This window comes from Salmo salar, chromosome ssa09 (assembly GCF_905237065.1).
Source record: "Salmo salar chromosome ssa09, Ssal_v3.1, whole genome shotgun sequence".
Taxonomy (NCBI): Eukaryota; Metazoa; Chordata; class Actinopteri; order Salmoniformes; family Salmonidae; genus Salmo; species Salmo salar.
This window is the reverse complement of record NC_059450.1, coordinates 141,069,263-141,088,952: the sequence shown is the minus strand read 5'-3', so window position 1 is coordinate 141,088,952 and position 19,690 is coordinate 141,069,263. Positions and strand designations below refer to the sequence as shown.

General features: G+C 43.8%; 1 protein-coding gene across 2 annotated transcripts in view; it reads left to right on the top strand.

Moving 5' to 3' along the window:
• Positions 1–19,690, top strand: part of LOC106613128 (calsyntenin-2) — a 447,582-nt gene that overhangs the window by 326,970 nt on the left and 100,922 nt on the right. For both annotated transcript variants that reach the window (XM_014215083.2, XM_014215084.2), the window contains exons 4-5: positions 1,906–2,114; positions 6,710–6,859. In XM_014215083.2, the coding sequence (XP_014070558.2) occupies positions 1,906–2,114; positions 6,710–6,859 (359 nt within the window). The remainder of the gene's footprint in view (positions 1–1,905; positions 2,115–6,709; positions 6,860–19,690) is intronic.

The window sequence follows — 19,690 nt, the reverse complement described above, 5'->3', positions numbered from 1 at the left end:
TCCTGACATAATCTAATGTTTTGCTTTCGCTGTAAAGCCTTTTTGAAATCGCACAATGTGGTTAGATTAACGAGAGTCTTGTCTTTAAAATGGTGTAAAATAGTCATATGTTTGAGAAATTGAAGTTATAGCATTTTTGGGGTATTTGTATTTCGCGCCACGCGATTCCACTGGCTGTTGACTAGGTGGGACGCAAGCGTCCCACCTAGCCCGGGGAAGTTAAGCAGGATTCAGGAGGATTGAATTGTGGTCGGATTTACCAAATGGAGGGCGAGGGAGAGCTTTGTACTCGTCTCTGTGTGTGGAGTACAGGTGATCTAGAATTTTTTGCTGAGGCTAGCACTTAGCATTACCCTGTCAGGCTTTGGCCTGTTACTGCTGAGGCTAGCACTTAGCATTACCCTGTCAGGCTTTGGCCTGTTACTGCTGAGGCTAGCACTTAGCATTACCCTGCCTGGCTGTGGCCTGTTACTGCTGAAGCTAGCACTTAGCATTACCCTGCCTGGCTGTGGCCTGTTACTGCTGAGGCTAGCACTTAGCATTACCCTGCCTGGCTGTGGCCTGTTACTGCTGAGGCTAGCACTTAGCATTACCCTGTCTGGTTGTGGCACTGTTACTGCTGAGGCTAGCACTTAGCATTACCGTTAGCACAGTTGATGCATGATTTATAATGGTTATTATGTGTGTGTGTGTTCTGTTCATGGTTTTTTTTTGGGGGGGGGGGTGTAGACTTGCAAGTGTCCTCTGTGTGCGGCACAGAGAGATAAGATGGTGTGAAAATGCATTATGGAGGCGTCCAGCTTCCTGCTGTCTCCTGTTGTTATCAATGTGGAATCACTGGCCCAGAATACGCGAAGAGGATAACTCCAGTGTTATCATGATTGGCATTATCTTAATCCTAAACAATGTACCAGGTCTGTTGTGCTTTTCTCACACAGCTCACTGGGGTAGTGTTGTCATTGTCTGTTTGTTTTTCAAGCTCAGCAAACGTAATTTTTGTGACCTCAATCCATCACCCTCTTGTCAATGAATAAATCAGTCAATTGATAATGCAATCAGTTGACTTATTCTACATGACCAGAAGAAGAGTATTGATTAACACATTGTGGGTTAATATTTGTTTCAATTCAAGATAAATCTAATGTGATAAGTAGTTTACTAAGTAATGAATGAGGTGACTCTGATGTGGTACAATAAAAATAAAAAATGTATAAAACTGATGTGTAGAAGCAGATTACCTTGATATCATTGGGTTAACTAGCCAGAAGGTTATTCATTAGTAGGTAGTAGATTACCTTGGTATCATTGGGTTAACTAGCCAGAAGGTTATTCATTAGTAGGTAGTAGATTACCTTGGTATCATTGGGTTAACTAGCCAGAAGGTTATTCATTAGTAGGTAGTAGATTACCTTGGTATCATTGGGTTAACTAGCCATAAGGTTATTCATTAGTAGGTAGTAGATTACCTTGGTATCATTGGGTTAACTAGCCAGAAGGTTATTCATTAGTAGGTAGTAGATTACCTTGGTATCATTGGGTTAACTAGCCAGAGGGTTATTCAATCCCTCACCTTAACCACAACAGCATATAAAAGAAACCTCAACTAACCGGCTCTTACGGCTTCTTGCAGTATTTCCCAAACCAATCCTTGGGTCCCCCAGCCATTCCATATGTTGTATTCCACCACCAGCACACATGTATGAACTAACCAATGGTCTTGATGATCATCTGAATCAGATGTATTGAGTGTGGTATCTCTGCGGTGAAGGGAACCCCAATACCTTGTTGGGAAACCCTGCATGGCATTCTTTAGATTACTCCTATCCATTCTATAAAAACGTTATCCTGCCTTGACCTTTGGCTCCTTTCTCCCTTGTCCTCTCTGTCTCCCCCTACTGTCCACAGGGCGGTGGTACACATCCAGGTGAATGATGTGAATGAGTTCTCTCCAGTGTTCCGGGAGGCGCAGTACCACACGGCGGTGACAGAGGGGAAGATCTATGACAGCATCCTGCAGGTGGAGGCTACAGACCAGGACTGTTCTCCACAGTACAGCCAGATCTGTAACTACCAGATCACCACCACCAACACACCCTTTGCCATCGACCGCAATGGTTAGTAAACGCAATGGACCGCATCCTGACCACACACACATTCACAAGTACACACACACACACACACACACACACACGCACGCACACACACACAAGTAAACACATTGACAGATTGATACATTGACAGAGAGAGAGAGACTGAAAGAGAGAGACTAAGAGATAGGGAGAGAGACTGAGAGAGTGATAGACAGAGAGACAGAGAGAGAGAGACAGACTGAGACAGAGAGAGACTGAGACTGTGACTGAGAGAGACTGAGAGATAGGGAGAGAGATAGGGAGAGCGAGAGAGAGCGAGAGAGAGAGAGAGAGAGAGAGGTAGAGAGAGAGAGGTAGAGAGAGAGAGGTAGAGAGAGAGAGGTAGAGAGAGAGAAGTAGAGAGAGAGAGGTAGAGAGAGAGAGAGACTGAGACAGAGAGAGACTGAGACTGTGACAGAGAGACTGAGAGATAGGGAGAGAGAGAGAGAGAGAGAGGTAGAGAGAGAGAGGTAGAGAGAGAGAAGGGGTATTAGGGCAGAACAGGAGATGGATAGAAAAGAGAAAAACAAAACAGGAGAGACATAATGGACTGAAGGATGAAAAGTGAGATCAAAGAGAAATGTAGAAAGACAACCTACTGAGAGAGGAGAAGGATAGAGAGAGAAGACGAGGACAGAGAGGAGGAGGATAGAGAGAGAAGACGAGGACAGAGAGGAGGAGGATAGAGAGAGAAGACGAGGACAGAGAGGAGAATGATAGAGAGAGAAGACGAGGACAGAGAGGAGGAGGATAGAGAGAGAAGACAAGGACAGAGAGGAGAAGGATAGAGAGAGAAGACGAGGACAGAGAGGAGAAGGATAGAGAGAGAAGACGAGGACAGAGAGGAGGAGGATGGAGAGAGAAGATGAGGAAAGAGAGGAGGAGGATAGAGAGAGAAGACGAGGACAGAGAGGAGGAGGATAGAGGGAGAAGACGAGGACAGAGAGGATGAGAATAGAGGGAGAAGACGAGGACAGAGAGGAGGAGGATAGAGAGAGAAGACGAGGACAGAGAGGATGAGGATAGAGGGAGAGAGGCTGTTGTCTGTCATTGGTAAATGCAGGGGGGGTCAAATTTCATTTATTAGCTTTGCACAGTTGTCAGCCGACACAGAGCGTTTTGGCTGCTGACACGTGTAAGTTGACGTTATAATTGAAGGCAGGGGAATAGGCATCTCTGTCAGGTGGAAAGCACTATGCGTTATTATGTGTGAGTGAGTGGGTGTGTGTGTCTGACAGATGAGGCGAGACACACAGTGAAATTGGATGAGGCAGCAGAACACAACAACAGTACGTGCAGGTAGAGAGGTACTGTATGTAGGGATATGAGCTGTGATGGAGCGATGGAGACAGTAGTTTAGGGAGAATAGAAATGATAGTGAATGTATGAAAAAGAGGAAAATCTGCCTTTACAGGTAACAACTGTTAACAAGCTGACATAGCTGTAAAGAAGCAGTAGAGGTTAAGATCACCACCACCAACACACCCTTTGCCATCGACCGCAATGGTTAGTAAACGCAATGGGCCGCATCATCAAATCAATCAAATATTATTTGTCACATACGCCGAATACAACAGGTGTAGACCTTTCAGTGAAATGCTTACTTACACGCCCTAACCAACAATGCAGTTCATTTTTTTTAACTGAAAAATACCTCCCCCAAAAAACTACAAAAAAAATAAGAATAAGAAATAAAAGTGACAAATAATTAAACAGCAGCAGTAAAATAGCAATAGCGAGGCTATATATAGGGGGTACCGGTACATGGAGGTAATATGTACATGTAGGTAGAGTTATTAAAGTGACTATGCATAGATAATAACAGAGAGTATCAGCAGTGTAAAAGAGGGGGGGCCAAAAAAAAAATGTGATTAGATGTTCAGGAGTCTTATGGCTTGGGGGTTTAAGCTGTTTAGAGGCCTCTTGGACCTAGACTTGGCGTTCTGGTACTGCTTGCCATGCGGTAGCAGAGAGAACAGTCTATGACTGGGGTGGCGGGAGTCTTTGGCAATTTTTAGGGCCTTCCTCTGACACTGCCTGGTATAGAGGTCCTGGATGGCAGGAAGCTTGGCCCTGGTGATGTGCTGGGCAGTACGCATTACCCTCTATAGTGCCTTGCGGTCTGAGGCCGAGCAGTTGCCATACCAGGTAGTGGTGCAAACAACAGGTGTACGGTTAAAATTGGCAAAAAACACAAGTATTTCTTTCGACAGGGCTGTTTGCTAATGATCTGGTGCTTCTGTCACCAACCAAGGAGGGCCTACAGCAGCACCTAGATCTTCTGCACAGATTCTGTCAGACATGGGACCTGACAATAAATCTCAGTAAGACCAAAATAATGGTGTTCCAAAAAAGGTCCAGTTGCCAGGACCACAAATACAAAGTCCATCTTGACACCATTGCCCTAGAGCACACAAAAAAACTATACATACCTTGGCCTCAACATCAGCGCCACAGGTAACTTCAACAAAGCTGTGAACAATCTGAGAGAAAAGACAAGAAGGGCCTTCTACACCATCAAAAGGAACATAATATTTGACATATCAATTATGATCTGGCTAAAAATACTTGAATCAGTTATAGAACCCATTGCCCTTTATGGTTGTGAGGTCTGGGGTCCATCACCAACCAAGAATTCACAATATGGGACAAATGTAACGCCCTGGCCATAGAGAGGGGTTTTTTGTTCTTTATTTTGGTTAGGCCAGGGTGTTACATTGGGTGGGTGTTCTATGTTAATTTTTCTATGTTGGCTGGTTTCTTTGGTTTGGCTGTGTGTGGCTCCCAATCAGGCACAACTGTAGTTTGTTGTTGCTGATTGGGAGTCACACATAAGTAGCCTGTTTTTCCTTTGGGTTTTGGTGGGTGATTGTATTCTGTTAGTGTGTTTTCCTGACAGAACTGTTTCTGGTCGTTTTTGCTTAGTTTTTGTATTGTGTTCGTTCAGTCTATTAAAATTCTAATGATGAACACATCCTCCGCTGCACCTTGGTCTAATTCTGACGACGGCCGTTACAACAAACACCATATTGAGACTCAGCATGCAGAATTCTGCAAAAATATCCTCCACGTACAACGTAAAACACCAAATAATGCATGCAGAGCAGAATTAGGCAGATACCCGCTAATTATGAAAATCCAGAAAAGAGCCGTTAAATTCTTCAACCACCTGAAAGGAAGATATTCCCAAACCTTCCATAACAAATCCATCACCTACAGAGAGATGAACCAGGAGAAGAGTCCCCTAAGCAAGCTGGTCCTGGGGCTCTGTTCACAAACACAAACACACCCCACAGAGCCCCAGGACAGCAACACAATTAGACCCAACCAAATCATGAGAAAAGCAAAAATTTATTATTTACAAAAAATTTACAAAAAAACAGAGCAAACTAGAATGCTATTTGGCCCTAAACAGAGAGTACACAGTGGCTGAATACCTGACCACTGTGACTGACCCAAACTTAAGGAAAGCTTTGACTATGTACTGACTCAGTGAGCATAGCCTTGCTATTGAGAAAGGCCTCCGAAGGCAGACCTGGCTCTCAAGAGAAGACAGGCTATGTGCACACTGCCCACAAAATGAGGTGGAAACTGAGCTGCACTTCCTAAACTCCTGCCGAATGTATGACCATATTAGAGAGAGACATTTCCCTCAGATTACACAGACCCACAAAAATCTAATTTTGATAATACCACAGTGCAATTGCAGCAGCAATCGCTATTTGCACATCGTTACAGCACTGTATATAGACGTAATATGACATTTGCAATGTCTTTATTCTTTTGGAACTTTTGTGAGTAATGTTTACTGTAAAAATGTCTATGTTAAATTCACTTTTGTTTATTATCTATTTCACTTGCTTTGGCAAAGTAAACATATGTTCCCCATGCCATTAACACCCTTTGAATTGAGAGAGAGAGAGAGAGAGAGAGATCTTAATTGGTCTAATTGTCAACTTGTTAACAGTTGTTACCTGTAAAGGCAGATTTTCCTCTTTTTCATACATTCACTATCATTTCTATTCTCCCTAAACTACTGTCTCCATCTCTCCATCACAGCTCATATCCCTACATACAGTACCTCTCTACCTGCACGTACTGTTGTTGTGTTCTGCTGCCTCATCCAATTTCACTGTGTGTTGCCTCATCTGTCAGACACACACACACACCCTGTTCTCATCAGCCTTAAGTCTACCATATCAAATATTAAGCAGCACATTAGGACTACAACAGATCCCTCCATGCTTTCTTTCTTTCTTTCTTTCATCATCAACATCAGCAACACAGAGAAGCTGACCTCTCCTATCCTCTGTAGATAACATCAGGAACACAGAGAAGCTGACCTCTGACCTCTCCTGTCCTCTGTAGGTAACATCAGGAACACAGAGAAGCTGACCTCTGACCTCTCCTGTCCTCCGTAGGTAACATCAGGAACACAGAGAAGCTAACCTCTGACCTCTCCTGCCCTCCGTAGGTAACATCAGGAACACAGAGAAGCTGACCTCTGACCTCTCCTGTCCTCTGTAGGTAACATCAGGAACACAGAGAAGCTGACCTCTGACCTCTCCTGTCCTCCATAGGTAACATCAGGAACACAGAGAAGCTGAGCTTTGAGAAGCAGCAACAGTATGAGGTCCTGGTCACAGCCTTCGACTGCGGACAGAAGAGATCCACAGAGAGCGTGGCGGTACACATCGACGTTAAACCTGTCTGCAAACCTGGCTGGCAAGGTGATTAGTACTAGAAGGGCTGAGCCGTGGGGGGTGTACATAGGGGTCTGTCTCTGTGTCTTTCTGTGTCTCGCTGAATGCCTTTGATTCTGTTTGCATCACTGTCTTTTGAAGTATATTTCTGCGGGTAGGTGTGCATGTGTGTACGTCTCTGTCTCTCTCTCACTCTCTCTCTCTCTCTCTCTCTCTGTCTCTCTCTCTGTCTCTCTCTCTCTGTCTCTGTCTCTGTCTCTGTCTCTCTCTCTCTGTCTCTCTCTCACTCTGTCGCTCTCTCACTCCCTTGGGAAAGGCCTGTCAAATATCTGCTGTAATCAACACAGCTGACACAGCTCAACCTGTTGGGGATACCCCTTCCCATTCGGATCCCGTTAACGGGATTGCTTGACAAGATACAACGCGCGAAATTCAAAACAGAATAAATCGAATAATTTAAATTTCTCAAACAATCAACTATCTTACACCCTTTGAAATATAAACATCTCCTTAATCTAACCACGTTTTCCGATTTCAAAAAGGCTTTACTGCGAAAGCATAAAGTTAGATTATGTTAGGAGAGTACATTGAAAATAGCTGTGTGTAATGTTTTGTCAATGCAAAGACAGGCGTCACCAAAAGCAGAAAACCAGCTAAAATGATGCACTAACCTTTGACAATCTTCATCAGATGACACTCCTAGAACATTATGTTAGACAATACATGCATTTTTTGTTCTATCAAGTTCATATTTATATCCAAAAACATCATTTTACAGTGGCGGTGAAATTCAGAAAATATTTTTCCTCAAATGCTGCCAGTAAATCAGCGCTACATTTTACAAAATTACTATTCGAAAACATTGGTAAATTATAATATTGTCATTCAAAGAATTATAGATTAACATCTCGTGAATGCAACCGCATTGCCAGATTTCAAAATAACTTTACTGGGAAATTACACTTTGCAATAAACGAGGTGCTATGCTCAGAAAAATAGGCTAGGCGATACAGGTTAGCGCCATCTTGGAACCATCTAAAATCAAATATACTATTGTAAATATTCACTTACCTTTGATTATCTTCATCAGAAGGCACTTCCAGGAATCCCAGGTCCAGAATAAATGTAGTTTTGTTCGAAAAAGTTAATAATTTATGTCCCAATAGCTCCTTCTTGTTAGCGCGTTCTGTAGGCTACTCAAAATGTACCGAAGGGCGCGGGACTTGTCGCCACGAAAGAGCAAAAACAAAATATGTACGTTCGTTCAAACATCTCAAACATTGTATAGCATAAGTCTTTAGGGCCTTTTTCAATCAGAACTTCAATAATATTCAAGGCGGACGATTGCATTGTCTTATAAAACGTTTCAGAAAGAAAGGGTCCCCACACACATGCGCGTCATAGTAGACATGGCCATCCGCCTATGACCAACTTTCCAGGCCTCTCGTTCGGTCAGTTTTTACAGGAGAACACTCAAACCACTTTGTAAAGACTGTTGACATCTAGTAGAAGCCTTAGAAAGTGCTAAATGAATCCTAACTCACGGTGTGTTTCATAGGCAAAGTGTTTAATGTGATTCCACAAATCAGATTTCCACTTCCTGCATGGAATCTTCTCAGGTTTTGGCCTGCCATATGAGTTCTGTTATACTCACAGACACCATTCAAACAGTTTTAGAAACTTTAGAGTGTTTTCTATCCAAATCTACTATTATATGCATATTCTAGTTACTGGGCAGGAGTAGTAACCAGATTAAATCTGGTACGTTTTTTATCCGGCCGTGCAAATACTGCCCCCTATCCCCAACAGGTTTTAACACCTCCTCAGGAATATCACAAGACAGGCTACAGAAATACAACAAGTGTTCACAGCGTTCATTGGGACTCACATTTATAAACAGGAATCCCAACTTCTAAGAACTTACAGAAACGGACACACACACACTCAGTCACTCAGACACACGCACGCACGCAGACACTCAGACACATGCACATGCGCACACGCGCACACGCACACACAGAGAGAGAGACACACAGAGAGAGAGCACACAGAGAGAGAGCACACAGAGAGATAGCTCACACAGAGAGAGCACACACAGAGAGAGACACACAGAGAGAGAGACACACAGAGAGAGCACACACAGAGAGAGCACACACAGAGAGAGAGCACAGAGAGAGAGACACACAGAGAGAGACACACAGAGAGAGAGCACACAGAGCACAGAGGGGAGGCCAGGGCTCATGTTGTGCAGGGTGACGTTAGCCGCTCTCCCATGGTTCACAGCTAATCCTCTCTTTGAAAACAGTTTTACACTTTGTATTTCGCAAATTAGGATTTTAGACGTTTCATTCTAGGAGAAGAGAGGACACATCTCTATGAGAGGACACTTTTCCCTCTAGGCAGTGTTGAGAGGGTGCTGGTGGTGGAAGAGGGAAGTGGGAGGAACATTTCATGGTCAGAGATTGAAGGACATGTCATACCGCCATGTCATACCGCTTTTCCACAGAGGGTTCTACCTGGAACCAAAAATGGTTCTCCTATGGACCACTCCTGTCCTCCTATTGAGAAACATTTTTGGTTCCAGGTAGAACCCTCTGTGATAGCCAAAGAACTCTAATGGAACCATTTTTTTCTCAGAGTGTACTACAACAACCATGTCATATTGCTGTAGTCCCCTTGTCAATCTGTAAGGATTATACTGGCACTGCCAGCCTAAAGCACAATCTGAACTTCTAACTTTTTAAACATCCCCTCCACTTTTTCTCTCCTGCTCGTTCTTGCTGTCCTGGTAGATCTCTCAGAGTTGGAGCAGCTGGGCAAACACACACACACACACACACACACACACACACACACACACACACACACACACACACCACCTCCCTCTCCAGACAACCACGTTTGTTCTCTATTACAACTGCTGTTTTCACTTCGCTCCTTGTTCCTCTCTCCATCCCGAAGCCCCCCGACCTCTCTATCAGTCACAGAAACAGTAAGGCTTAACATGGCACTTTAATACCTAGTTATCATCCAGAAATAGACAATGTGTCCCTGCATGCGTGTGTGTACATCTGTATTTGTGTGTAAGAGAGAAGAGAACTTCCTGCGCAGGTATCTGTGTGAGATACAGTACAAGCTCATTTTTGCTGTGTGTGCTCACATCTGAACGTTCACATCCTTACCATGCCTCTGTCTGTCTGTCTGTCTGTCTGTCTGTCTGTCTGTCTGTCTGTCTGTCTGTCTGTCTGTCTGTCTGTCTGTCTGTCTGTCTGTCTGTCTGTCTGTCTGTCTGTCTGTCTGTCTGTCTGTCTGTCTGTCTGTCTGTCTGTCTGTCTGTCTGTCTGTCTGTCTGTCTGTCTTTCCCCATAATGACACATGTCCTAGTCCCTATATACCACTGATAGATGTCCCAGACACCACAGGCACCACTGATAGATGTCCCAGACACCACAGGCACCACTGATAGATGTCCCAGACACCACAGGCACCACTGATAGATGTCCCAGACACCACATATTGGAGACACACACCAAAACACATCTGCATATTCAGTCATAACCCTTGGTTTATTCCCATCCTTTGTTGAGGTGGGTGTTTGTTCTAAGCTTGCTGTATGCTTCCCCATTAGCCTTGCTGTATAAAACTGGGATTAAGTTCTGATTCTGCCCTCTTCACCCCAGAATTAAACCTGACCCTCGGGTGCTACATAATAATTCAAGGCGAAGGGTGTTCATATTTGTTCCCCCTCTTCAAAGCTATGAAATAATTATGAGGATGTATTCAGCAATGATAATAACATGGAAGGGAAAATTTGAACATTTGTGTCGGTTGATTGTTGTTCATTGTAGGATTTGAAATGCTTGCTTTGGGTGTATTTCAGTGTAACTTTTGACTGCAAGTAACTGGGTGGAACATAATGTAGAAATCAAAGCTAAGTCTAGACCAAGCATCTTAGCTCAGAAGGAAGTCTGAGAGGCATTTTCTCTTCCTGAGAATGGGAGCACTATTGTCTGGCAAGCTGTTTCAGAAACCTCTTAGAGCCAATCAGATTGGGTGGCTGGCCTTGGGGAAGGGAGGGAAAAAATAAATGACTTGGCACTTCCTCTTCTTATTATCCTGTCCTCCTCTATCCTTCCTCTCTTCTGACGCTGTAGTGTGAAGTGTCTGGTTTGTCCTCGCTCTCTTTCGCTCTCTTTTTCTTTCTCTCGTTCTCTTTCTCGGTCTCCCCACTCTCTCTCTCACACTCTCCCTCTCTTTCTCTGTCTCCCCCCTCTCTCTCTCAATCTCTCTCTTTCTCTTTCTCTTTCTCTGTCTCCACCCCTCTCTCTCTCTGTCTCTCTTTCTCAGGGCTGTAAAACAGCAAAAACAATAAAAATGACCCCAGCCATTATCACCTTGTCTGCTGTAGGTTCATTCACTTCAGTCGATCTACAAACACCTAGCCTATTAGCTACACAATTGTAACGTTTTACCCCTGAAAGGGTGGAAATATGAAAAAATGGTTCATAAACTAACGTAAACATACGACATTTTTAGAACTATATTGTTTCCATTTTGATAGCATTTTAATGTAGGCCTACAGGGAGAATAGGCCATGTGGAGATGTTCGAGGTGAAACATACAGTGGATGTATTTTAATGTAGGCCTACAGGGAGAATAGGCCATGTGGAGATGTTCAAGGTGAAACATACAGTGGATGTATTTTAATGTAGGCCTACAGGGAGAATAGGCCATGTGGAGATGTTCAAGGTGAAACATACAGCCAAACTGGCTCTAACCAGAATAGAAAGAGGAGTGGGAGGCCCCGGTGCACAACTGAGCAAGAGGACAAGTACATTAGAATGACAAGTTTGAGAAAGAGATGCCTCACAAGTCCTCAGCTGGCAGCTTCATTAAATAGTACCCGCAAAACACCAGTCTCAACGTCAACAGTGAAGAGGCGACTCCGGGATGCTGGCCTTCTAGGCAGAGTTGAAAAAAAAGCCATATTCCAGACTGGCCAAGAAAAATAAAAGATTAAGATGGGCAAAAGAACACAGACACTGGACAGAGGAACTCTGCCTAGAAGGCCAGCATCCCGGAGTAGCCTCTTCACTGTTGACGTTGAGACTGGTGTTTTGCGAGTACTATTTAATGAAGCTGCCAGTTGAGGAATTGTGAGGCATCTGTTTCTCAAACTAGACATTCTAATGTACTTGTTCTTTTGCTCAGTTGTGCACCGGGGCCTCCCACTCCTCTTTCTATTCTGGTTAGAGCCAGTTTGCACTGTTCTGTGAAGGAAATAGGACACAGCGTTGTACTGAAGAAGACTTTAACCTCTATGGGCTAGGTGGGACGCAAGCGTCCCACCCGTGGTGCACTCCATCAACAGCAGGTGCATTTCAAGAGCGGCAAATTTGAATCCAAATAAATGTCAAAATTCAAATTTTTCAAACATACAACTATTTTACACCCTTTGAAAGATAAACATCTCCTTAATCTAACCACGTTTTACGATTTCAAAAAGGTTTTACGGCGAAAGCATAAATTTAGAGTATGTTAGGACAGTACATTTACAAGAGTTGTGTGTAATGTTGTGCCAATTCAAAGACAGGCGTCACCAAAACCATAAAATCAGCTAAAATTATGCACTAACCTTTTACAATCTCCAACAGATGACACTCCTAGGACATTGTGTTAGACAATGCATGCATTTTTAGTTCTATCAAGTTCATATTTATATCCAAAAACAGCGTTTTACTGTGGCGTTGATGTTCAGGAAATCGTTTCCCTCCAATAACCGGCATTCAAGTCAGCACCACAAATTAAATAATTAAAATTAGAAAACATTGGTAAAATATTATATTGTCATTTAAAGAATTATAGATTTACATCTCTTAAACGCAATCAACTTGCCAGATTTAAAAATAACCTTACTGGGAAATCACACTTTGCAATAATCTGAGCACTGCGCCCAGAAAAATACGCGTTGCGATACAGACTAGCCGCCATGTTGGGGAGATCTAAAATCGAAAATACTATGTAAATAATCCATTACCTTTGATTCTCTTCATCAGATGTCACTTCCAGGTATCACAGGTCCATAACGAATGTAGTTTTGTTCAAAAAAGCTCATCATTTATGTCCAAAAATCTCCGTCTTGTTAGCACATGATCTAAGCCCGCCGGACTTCACTTCATGAACGAGGGGAAAAAATATATTTACGTTCGTTCAAACATGTCAAACGTTGTATAGCATAAATCATTAGGGCCTTTTTTAACCAGAACATGAATAATATTCAAGGTGGACAAATGCATTCTCTTTTATAACGTATTGGAACGAGGGTACCCAACATGAACTCGCGCGCCAGGTGTCTAATGGGCCATCATCGTTCCATGGCTCTTGTTCGGTCAGATCTCCCTCCAGAAGACTCAAAACACTTTGTAAAGGCTGGTGACATGTAGTGGAAGCAATAGGAAGTGCCAAAATATTCCTCAGCCCCTGTGTTTTTCAATGGCATAGGTTTAAAGGTAATACAACACATCAGGTATCCACTTCCTGTCAGAAAATGTCTCAGGGTTTTGCCTGCCAAATGAGTTCTGTTATACTCACAGACACCATTCAAACAGTTTTAGAAACTTTAGGGTGTTTGCTATCCATATATAATAAGTATATGCATATTCTAGTTACTGGGTAGGATTAGTAACCAGATTAAATCGGGTACATTTTTTTATCCAGCCGTGCAAATACTGCCCCCTAGCCCTAACAGGTTAACACTTTTTTGGTTACTACATGATTCCATATGTGTTATTTCATAGTTTTGATGTCCTCACTATTATTCTACAATGTAGAAAATTGTCAAAATAAAGAAAAACTCTTGAATGAGTAGGTGTGTCCAAACTTTTGATTGGTACTGTATATATTTTTTTGATTCAAGAAAATGACTGAGCTCCGGACCTCCGTGTCCTCATATGTAGCTACGGCTTCTCTCTCTCTCTCTCTCTCTCTCTCTCTCTCTCTCTCTCTCTCTCTCTCTCTCTCTCTCTCTCTCTCTCTCTCTCTCTCTCTCTCTCTCTCTCTCTCTCTCTCTCTCTCTCTCTCTCTCTCTCTCTCTCTCTCTCTCTCTCTCTCTCTCTCTCTCTCTCTCTCTCTCTCTCTCTCTCTCTCTCTCTCTCTCTCTCTCTCTCTCTCTCTCTCTCTCTCTCTCTCTCTCTCTCTCTCTCTCTCTCTCTCTCTCTCTCTCTCTCTCTCTGATCCAGAGGTCTGATGAGGCTCCACACACTCTCTGTCCCTCCTGTGAACTGGCCTCATATCAACTCTCCTTTCATTTAAAACTCTCTGAGATTCAAACCTTTTCCTTCTTCTCCTCCTCTTCCTCACATCCCTCTCCTCTAGTAGTGTGAGGACTCACTAAAGGAAGACAAGGGCTCTGTTAGATTAGCCATATAATCTGTCTGTAACCTCTGTAGTAGTGGAGGCTACTGAGGGTAGGACAGCTCATAATAATGGCTGGAACGAAGCAAATGGAATGGCATCAAACACATGGAAACCATGTGTTTGGTGTATTTGACACTATTCCACTAATACCGCTCCAGTCATTACCACATGCTAATCCTGCCCAATTAAGGTGGCACCAACCTCCTGTGCTCCTGGTCTCAGAGGTGGACTGGTTGTAAAGGATGGATGAGAGAGGGGAAGAGGGGTTGACCTGGGTTCACCTCTTTCTGTCAAGGTGAAGAAGGGCTCTTTAAAAACAGGGAGGTATATAAAGCAGTGTAGATTAGAGCCGTAGCCACAGGGGCACACATACACACACAAACACAGCAGTGGAAAAAATACTGGGGTGCACACACACACACACACACACACACACACACACACACACACACACAGCGGTGGAAAAAATACTGGGGTGCACACACACACACACACACACACACAGCGGTGGGAAAAGTATCCAATTGTCATACTTGAGTTAAAGATACCTTAACAGAAAATGACTCAAGTAAAAGTGAAGGTCGCCTAGTAAAATATTACTTGAATAAAAGTATTTGGTTTGAAATATACTTAAGTATCAAAAGTAAATGTAATTGCTAAAACACACTTAAGTATTAAAAGTCAAAGTAAAAGTATAAATTATTTAAAATTCCTTGTATTAACAAACCAGACGGCATAATGTTCATGCTTTTTGTAACGATGTACAGTTTGCTGAGAGTCGGGAAGTAAGTTCAGGGAGTGAATACGTTTAATAAATAAACAAACAAGAACAATACAAGAAACACGAACAACACACCGACATGAAACAGATTCAGTCATTAACACCTGGGGAAGGAAAGGAAGTGACAGATAGGGAAGATAATCAAGGAGGTGATGGAATCCAGGTGAGTGTCATGAAGCGCTGGTGCGCGTGACAATGGTGACAGGTGTGCGTAATAATCAGCAGCCTGATGACCTAGAGGCCGAGAGGGAGTATATGTGACAGTACCCCCTCCCCGACCTCTAGGTCACCAGGCTGCTGATTATCCTGCACACCTGTCACCATCGTCACACATACCAGCGCCTCATGACACTCACCTGGACTCCATCACCTCCTTGATTATCTTCCCTATATCTGTCACTCCCCTTGGTTCTTTCCTCAGGTGTTATTGACTCTGTTTTCATGTCAGTGCGTGGTTCATGTTCCTTGTTTCCTGTTCCGGTTATTTATTAAACACTCACTGTTTTTTTTAATTGTTTTTGTGTTGGAGGTGACGTTGGGTCTGGATTCTGCTGCCGGAGCAACTGAGGACGCCTCAGCCGGCTCATCAGGCTTTCATGCCTCAGCCGGTACATCGGGGTGTCAAGATTCGGTTGACGGGTCAAGCGTTTGTTGCCGAGTCTACCGAGGATGCCTCAGCTAGCTCGTCAGGCTTTCATGCCTTAGCTTGCTCGTCAGGTTCTCAAGACGCTGTGGGCTCGGCAGGCTCCCATGCCATGCCTGGCTCACCAGTCTCCGGCGCTTCAGGCTGCTTACCAGGTTCCTGTGCTTCGGCGGAAGGCAACTGGTCCGCTCCAGATCCCCGGGATCGTGTCTTTGGTTGGCGTACTGCGGCTGGAGTCGTGTGTCGGAGAGGGGGTACTGTTTCGTCTGCTCCTTCTTCGGCGATCTAGGTTGCCAGGCTGCCGCGCCTGAGCTGGCTCGACAGGTTCCCCCGCTTCAGCAGAGGTGACCCATCCGCTCCTGATCCCAGGGATCGTCCCTTTTGTCGGCATCCTGCAGCTGGAGCCACGCGTATACCCCCTCTCGGTCACCAGGCTGCTGATTATTACACACACCTGTCACCATTGTCACGCGCACCAGCGCTTCATGATGCTCACCTGGATTCCATCACCTCCTTGATTATCTTCCCTATCTGTCACTCCCCTTGGTTCTTTTCTCAGGTGTTATTGACTCTGTTTTCATGTCTGTGCATGGTTCTTGTTCCTGGTTTCCTGTTCCGGTTATTTATTAAACGTATTCGCTCCCTGTACTTGCTTCCCGACTCTCAGCGCATTTGTTACACTTTTTTTTCATTTACAGATAGCCAGGGGCATGCTCCATCACTCAGAAATAATTTACAAACGAAGCATGTGTTTTGTGAGTCCTCAAGATCAGAGGCTCAATTTTCCTGTCCTGCTAAGCATTAAAATGTAACATGTACTTTTGGGTGTCAGGGAAAATGTATGGAGTAAAAAGTACATAATTTTATTTTGGAATGTAGTAAAGCAATAGTTGTCAAAAATATAAATAGTCAAGTTGTAATGCGTCTGTGTGTAGCTGGTGAGATGAGTCAGGCGCAGGACAGCAGATGTGAGTAATGAAAGCAATTTTACTCAAATATATAACAATACACGTAGTTAAAATACTAGGCCACAAATTCGGACCGCAATACAATAAACAATTACTCTCAAACAAACATGGGGGAACAGAGGGTTAAATAATGAACAAGTAATTGGAGGATTGAAACCAGGTGTGTAAGACAAAGCAAAACAAATGGAAAATGAAAAGTGGATCGGCGATGGCTAGAAGAACGGTGACGTCGACCGCCGAACGCCGCCCGAACAAGGAGAGGGACCGACTTCGGTGGAAGTCGTGACACAAGTACAGATACCATTAAAATGTAACGAGTATTTTTGGGTGTCAGGGAAAATGTATGGAGTAAAAAGTACATAATTTTATTTTGGAATGTAGTAAAGCAAAAGTTGTCAAAAATGTAAATAGTAGTCAAGTACAGATACCCCAAAAAACTACTTAAGTAGTACTTTCAAGTATTTTTACTTAAGTACTTTGCACAACTGCACACACACACACCAGCAATCACATGCACACACTCACACACCTCTAAGAGTGATTACAATCCCAGAATCCAATTGAAGATTTGAGTTTGTTCCATGTTGAGATTGGAGTTTCCGGGGAAGTGATGCTCCAAGGTGAGACTGATAGAGGATATTTACCAGTGTTGGGGAGTAGTAAACTACATGTAGTTCAACTAGTAATTGAATTACATTTTGCTGTAGCTTGGTGGTAGAACTAAAATCAAATCTAGATAGTGTTTTTAGTAGTTAATTACTTTTGGTTGACATGTAGCGATGTAGCTAACTATTGGAACTACAGAAGATATACTTAGCAAAAATAAAAATGGTTGAAGTAGGAAATCATTTTCTTTATTTTTCGGCATCAGAGCTGCCTAATTCACACTTGAATCATAGTTGTTTTAGTGTTTAATAGGCTAAATTACACATTCTGCTAACCTACTGTATAACCCCAAAGTTATCTGTTCTTATAATTTGTAGTCAATGGAAGGTTCTGCAGCAAGACGTTATTTTGTCATATTACAGCTCTCTACTTAAACTTTGAATAGAGAGTTTGAACAATCAGATCTAAGCTTACCAGAACCTGGATAATACCTTTATAATGTTAAGCTCTTATGACTCGAGTGGTATCAACAAAGAAGGCACAGGATGTAAAGGATTTGATCGGTGAATCAGGTGTTCACATTTTACTGAAGAGCGGCTTATTATCTAAAGATTTTACTCAATGTTTTCTGTTTTGAGGGCTAAAACATTGTCTCGTTTTACTCGTGTCTTCAACTTTGGGTTGGTTTCTAGGGCTCAACTCTCCTGTAGCACCATGTTTCCCATTGATAGCTTTTTGGCACGCAACCAAATCTAAGAGCAATTCCTCCACTCAAGAATAAAAAGAAGACACCTTTTAACACGAAAGCTTCAACATAAAGTCTTGAAAGCGGAGAGAGAGCGATGGAGGTAGAGGTATGAAGGAGAAGATGGAGAGACGGAGCTGCTCTTCCTCCCGGGGAAGGACTGCCCGTTCCATGATCTCGCCATCACGGTTGACAACTCCCTTGTGTCCTCCTCCCAGAGTGCTAAGAACCTTGGCGTGATCCTGGACAACACCCTGTCGTTCTCCACTAACATCAAGGCGGTGACCCGATCCTGTAGGTTCATGCTCTACAACATTCGCAGAGTACGACCCTGCCTCACACAGGAAGCGGCGCAGGTCCTAATCCAGGCACTTGTCATCTCCCGTCTAGATTACTGCAACTCGCTGTTGGCTGGGCTCCCTGCCTGTGCCATTAAACCCCTACAACTCATCCAGAACGCCGCAGCCCGTCTGGTGTTCAACCTTCCCAAGTTCTCTCACGTCACCCCGCTCCTCCGCTCTCTCCACTGGCTTCCAGTCGAAGCTCGCATCCGCTACAAGACCATGGTGATTGCCTACGGAGCTGTGAAGGGAACGGCACCTCCATACCTTCAGGCTCTGATCAGGCTCTACACCCAAACAAGGGCACTGCGTTCATCCACCTCTGGCCTGCTGGCCCCCCTACCTCTGAGGAAGCACAGTTCCCGCTCAGCCCAGTCAAAACTGTTCGCTGCTCTGGCACCCCAATGGTGGAACAAGCTCCCTCACGACGCCAGGACAGTGGAGTCAATCACCACCTTCCGGAGACACCTGAAACCCCACCTCTTTAAGGAATACCTAGGATAGGATAAAGTAATCCTTCTAACCCCCCATAGATGCACTATTGTAAAGTGGTTGTTCCACTGGATATCATAAGGTGAATGCACCAATTTGTAAGTCGCTCTGGATAAGAGCGTCTGCTAAATGACTTAAATGTAAATGTAAATGTAAGGATAAATAGCTTGAGAGGACAGGATAAAGAGGGAGAGAGGACAGGATAAAGAGAGCGAGAGAACAGGATAAAGAGGGAGAGAGGACAGGATAAAGAGCAGAGAGGACAGGATAAAGAGCTAGAGAGGACAGGATAAAGAGGGAGAGAGGACAGGATAAAGAGAGCGAGAGAACGGGATAAAGAGGGAGAGAGAACAAGATAAAGAGGGAGAGAGGACAGGATAAAGAGCAGAGAGGACAGGATACGGAGGGAGAAAGGACAGGATAAATAGGGAGAGAGGACAGGATACAGAGGGAGAGCGGACAAGATAAAGAGGGAGAGAGGACAGGATGAAGAGGGAGAGAGGACAAGATAAAGAGGGGGAGAGGACAAGATAAAGAGGGGGAGAGTGCTCTTTAAAATGGAAATTCTCTTGGGTTGATGGAAGGACTAGGTTGAGGAGACTTATAAATAGGATGGTCCCTGACACACTCAAGCACATTGTCAACATTCCTACAACTTTCCCACACACACACACACACACTGACCCACACACTGACAGTCACATTGACTCAGACACATAAACACACACACACACACACCGCTCAGTCTCAACTCTCAGTAACAAAATTGTCTGAAAGTATCCACGTTTCCATCCACAGCTCTTATGCCAGTAATGCACGACAGCTGTGATGGAAACAGGACGTTTTATAAATGCCAACAGATGATT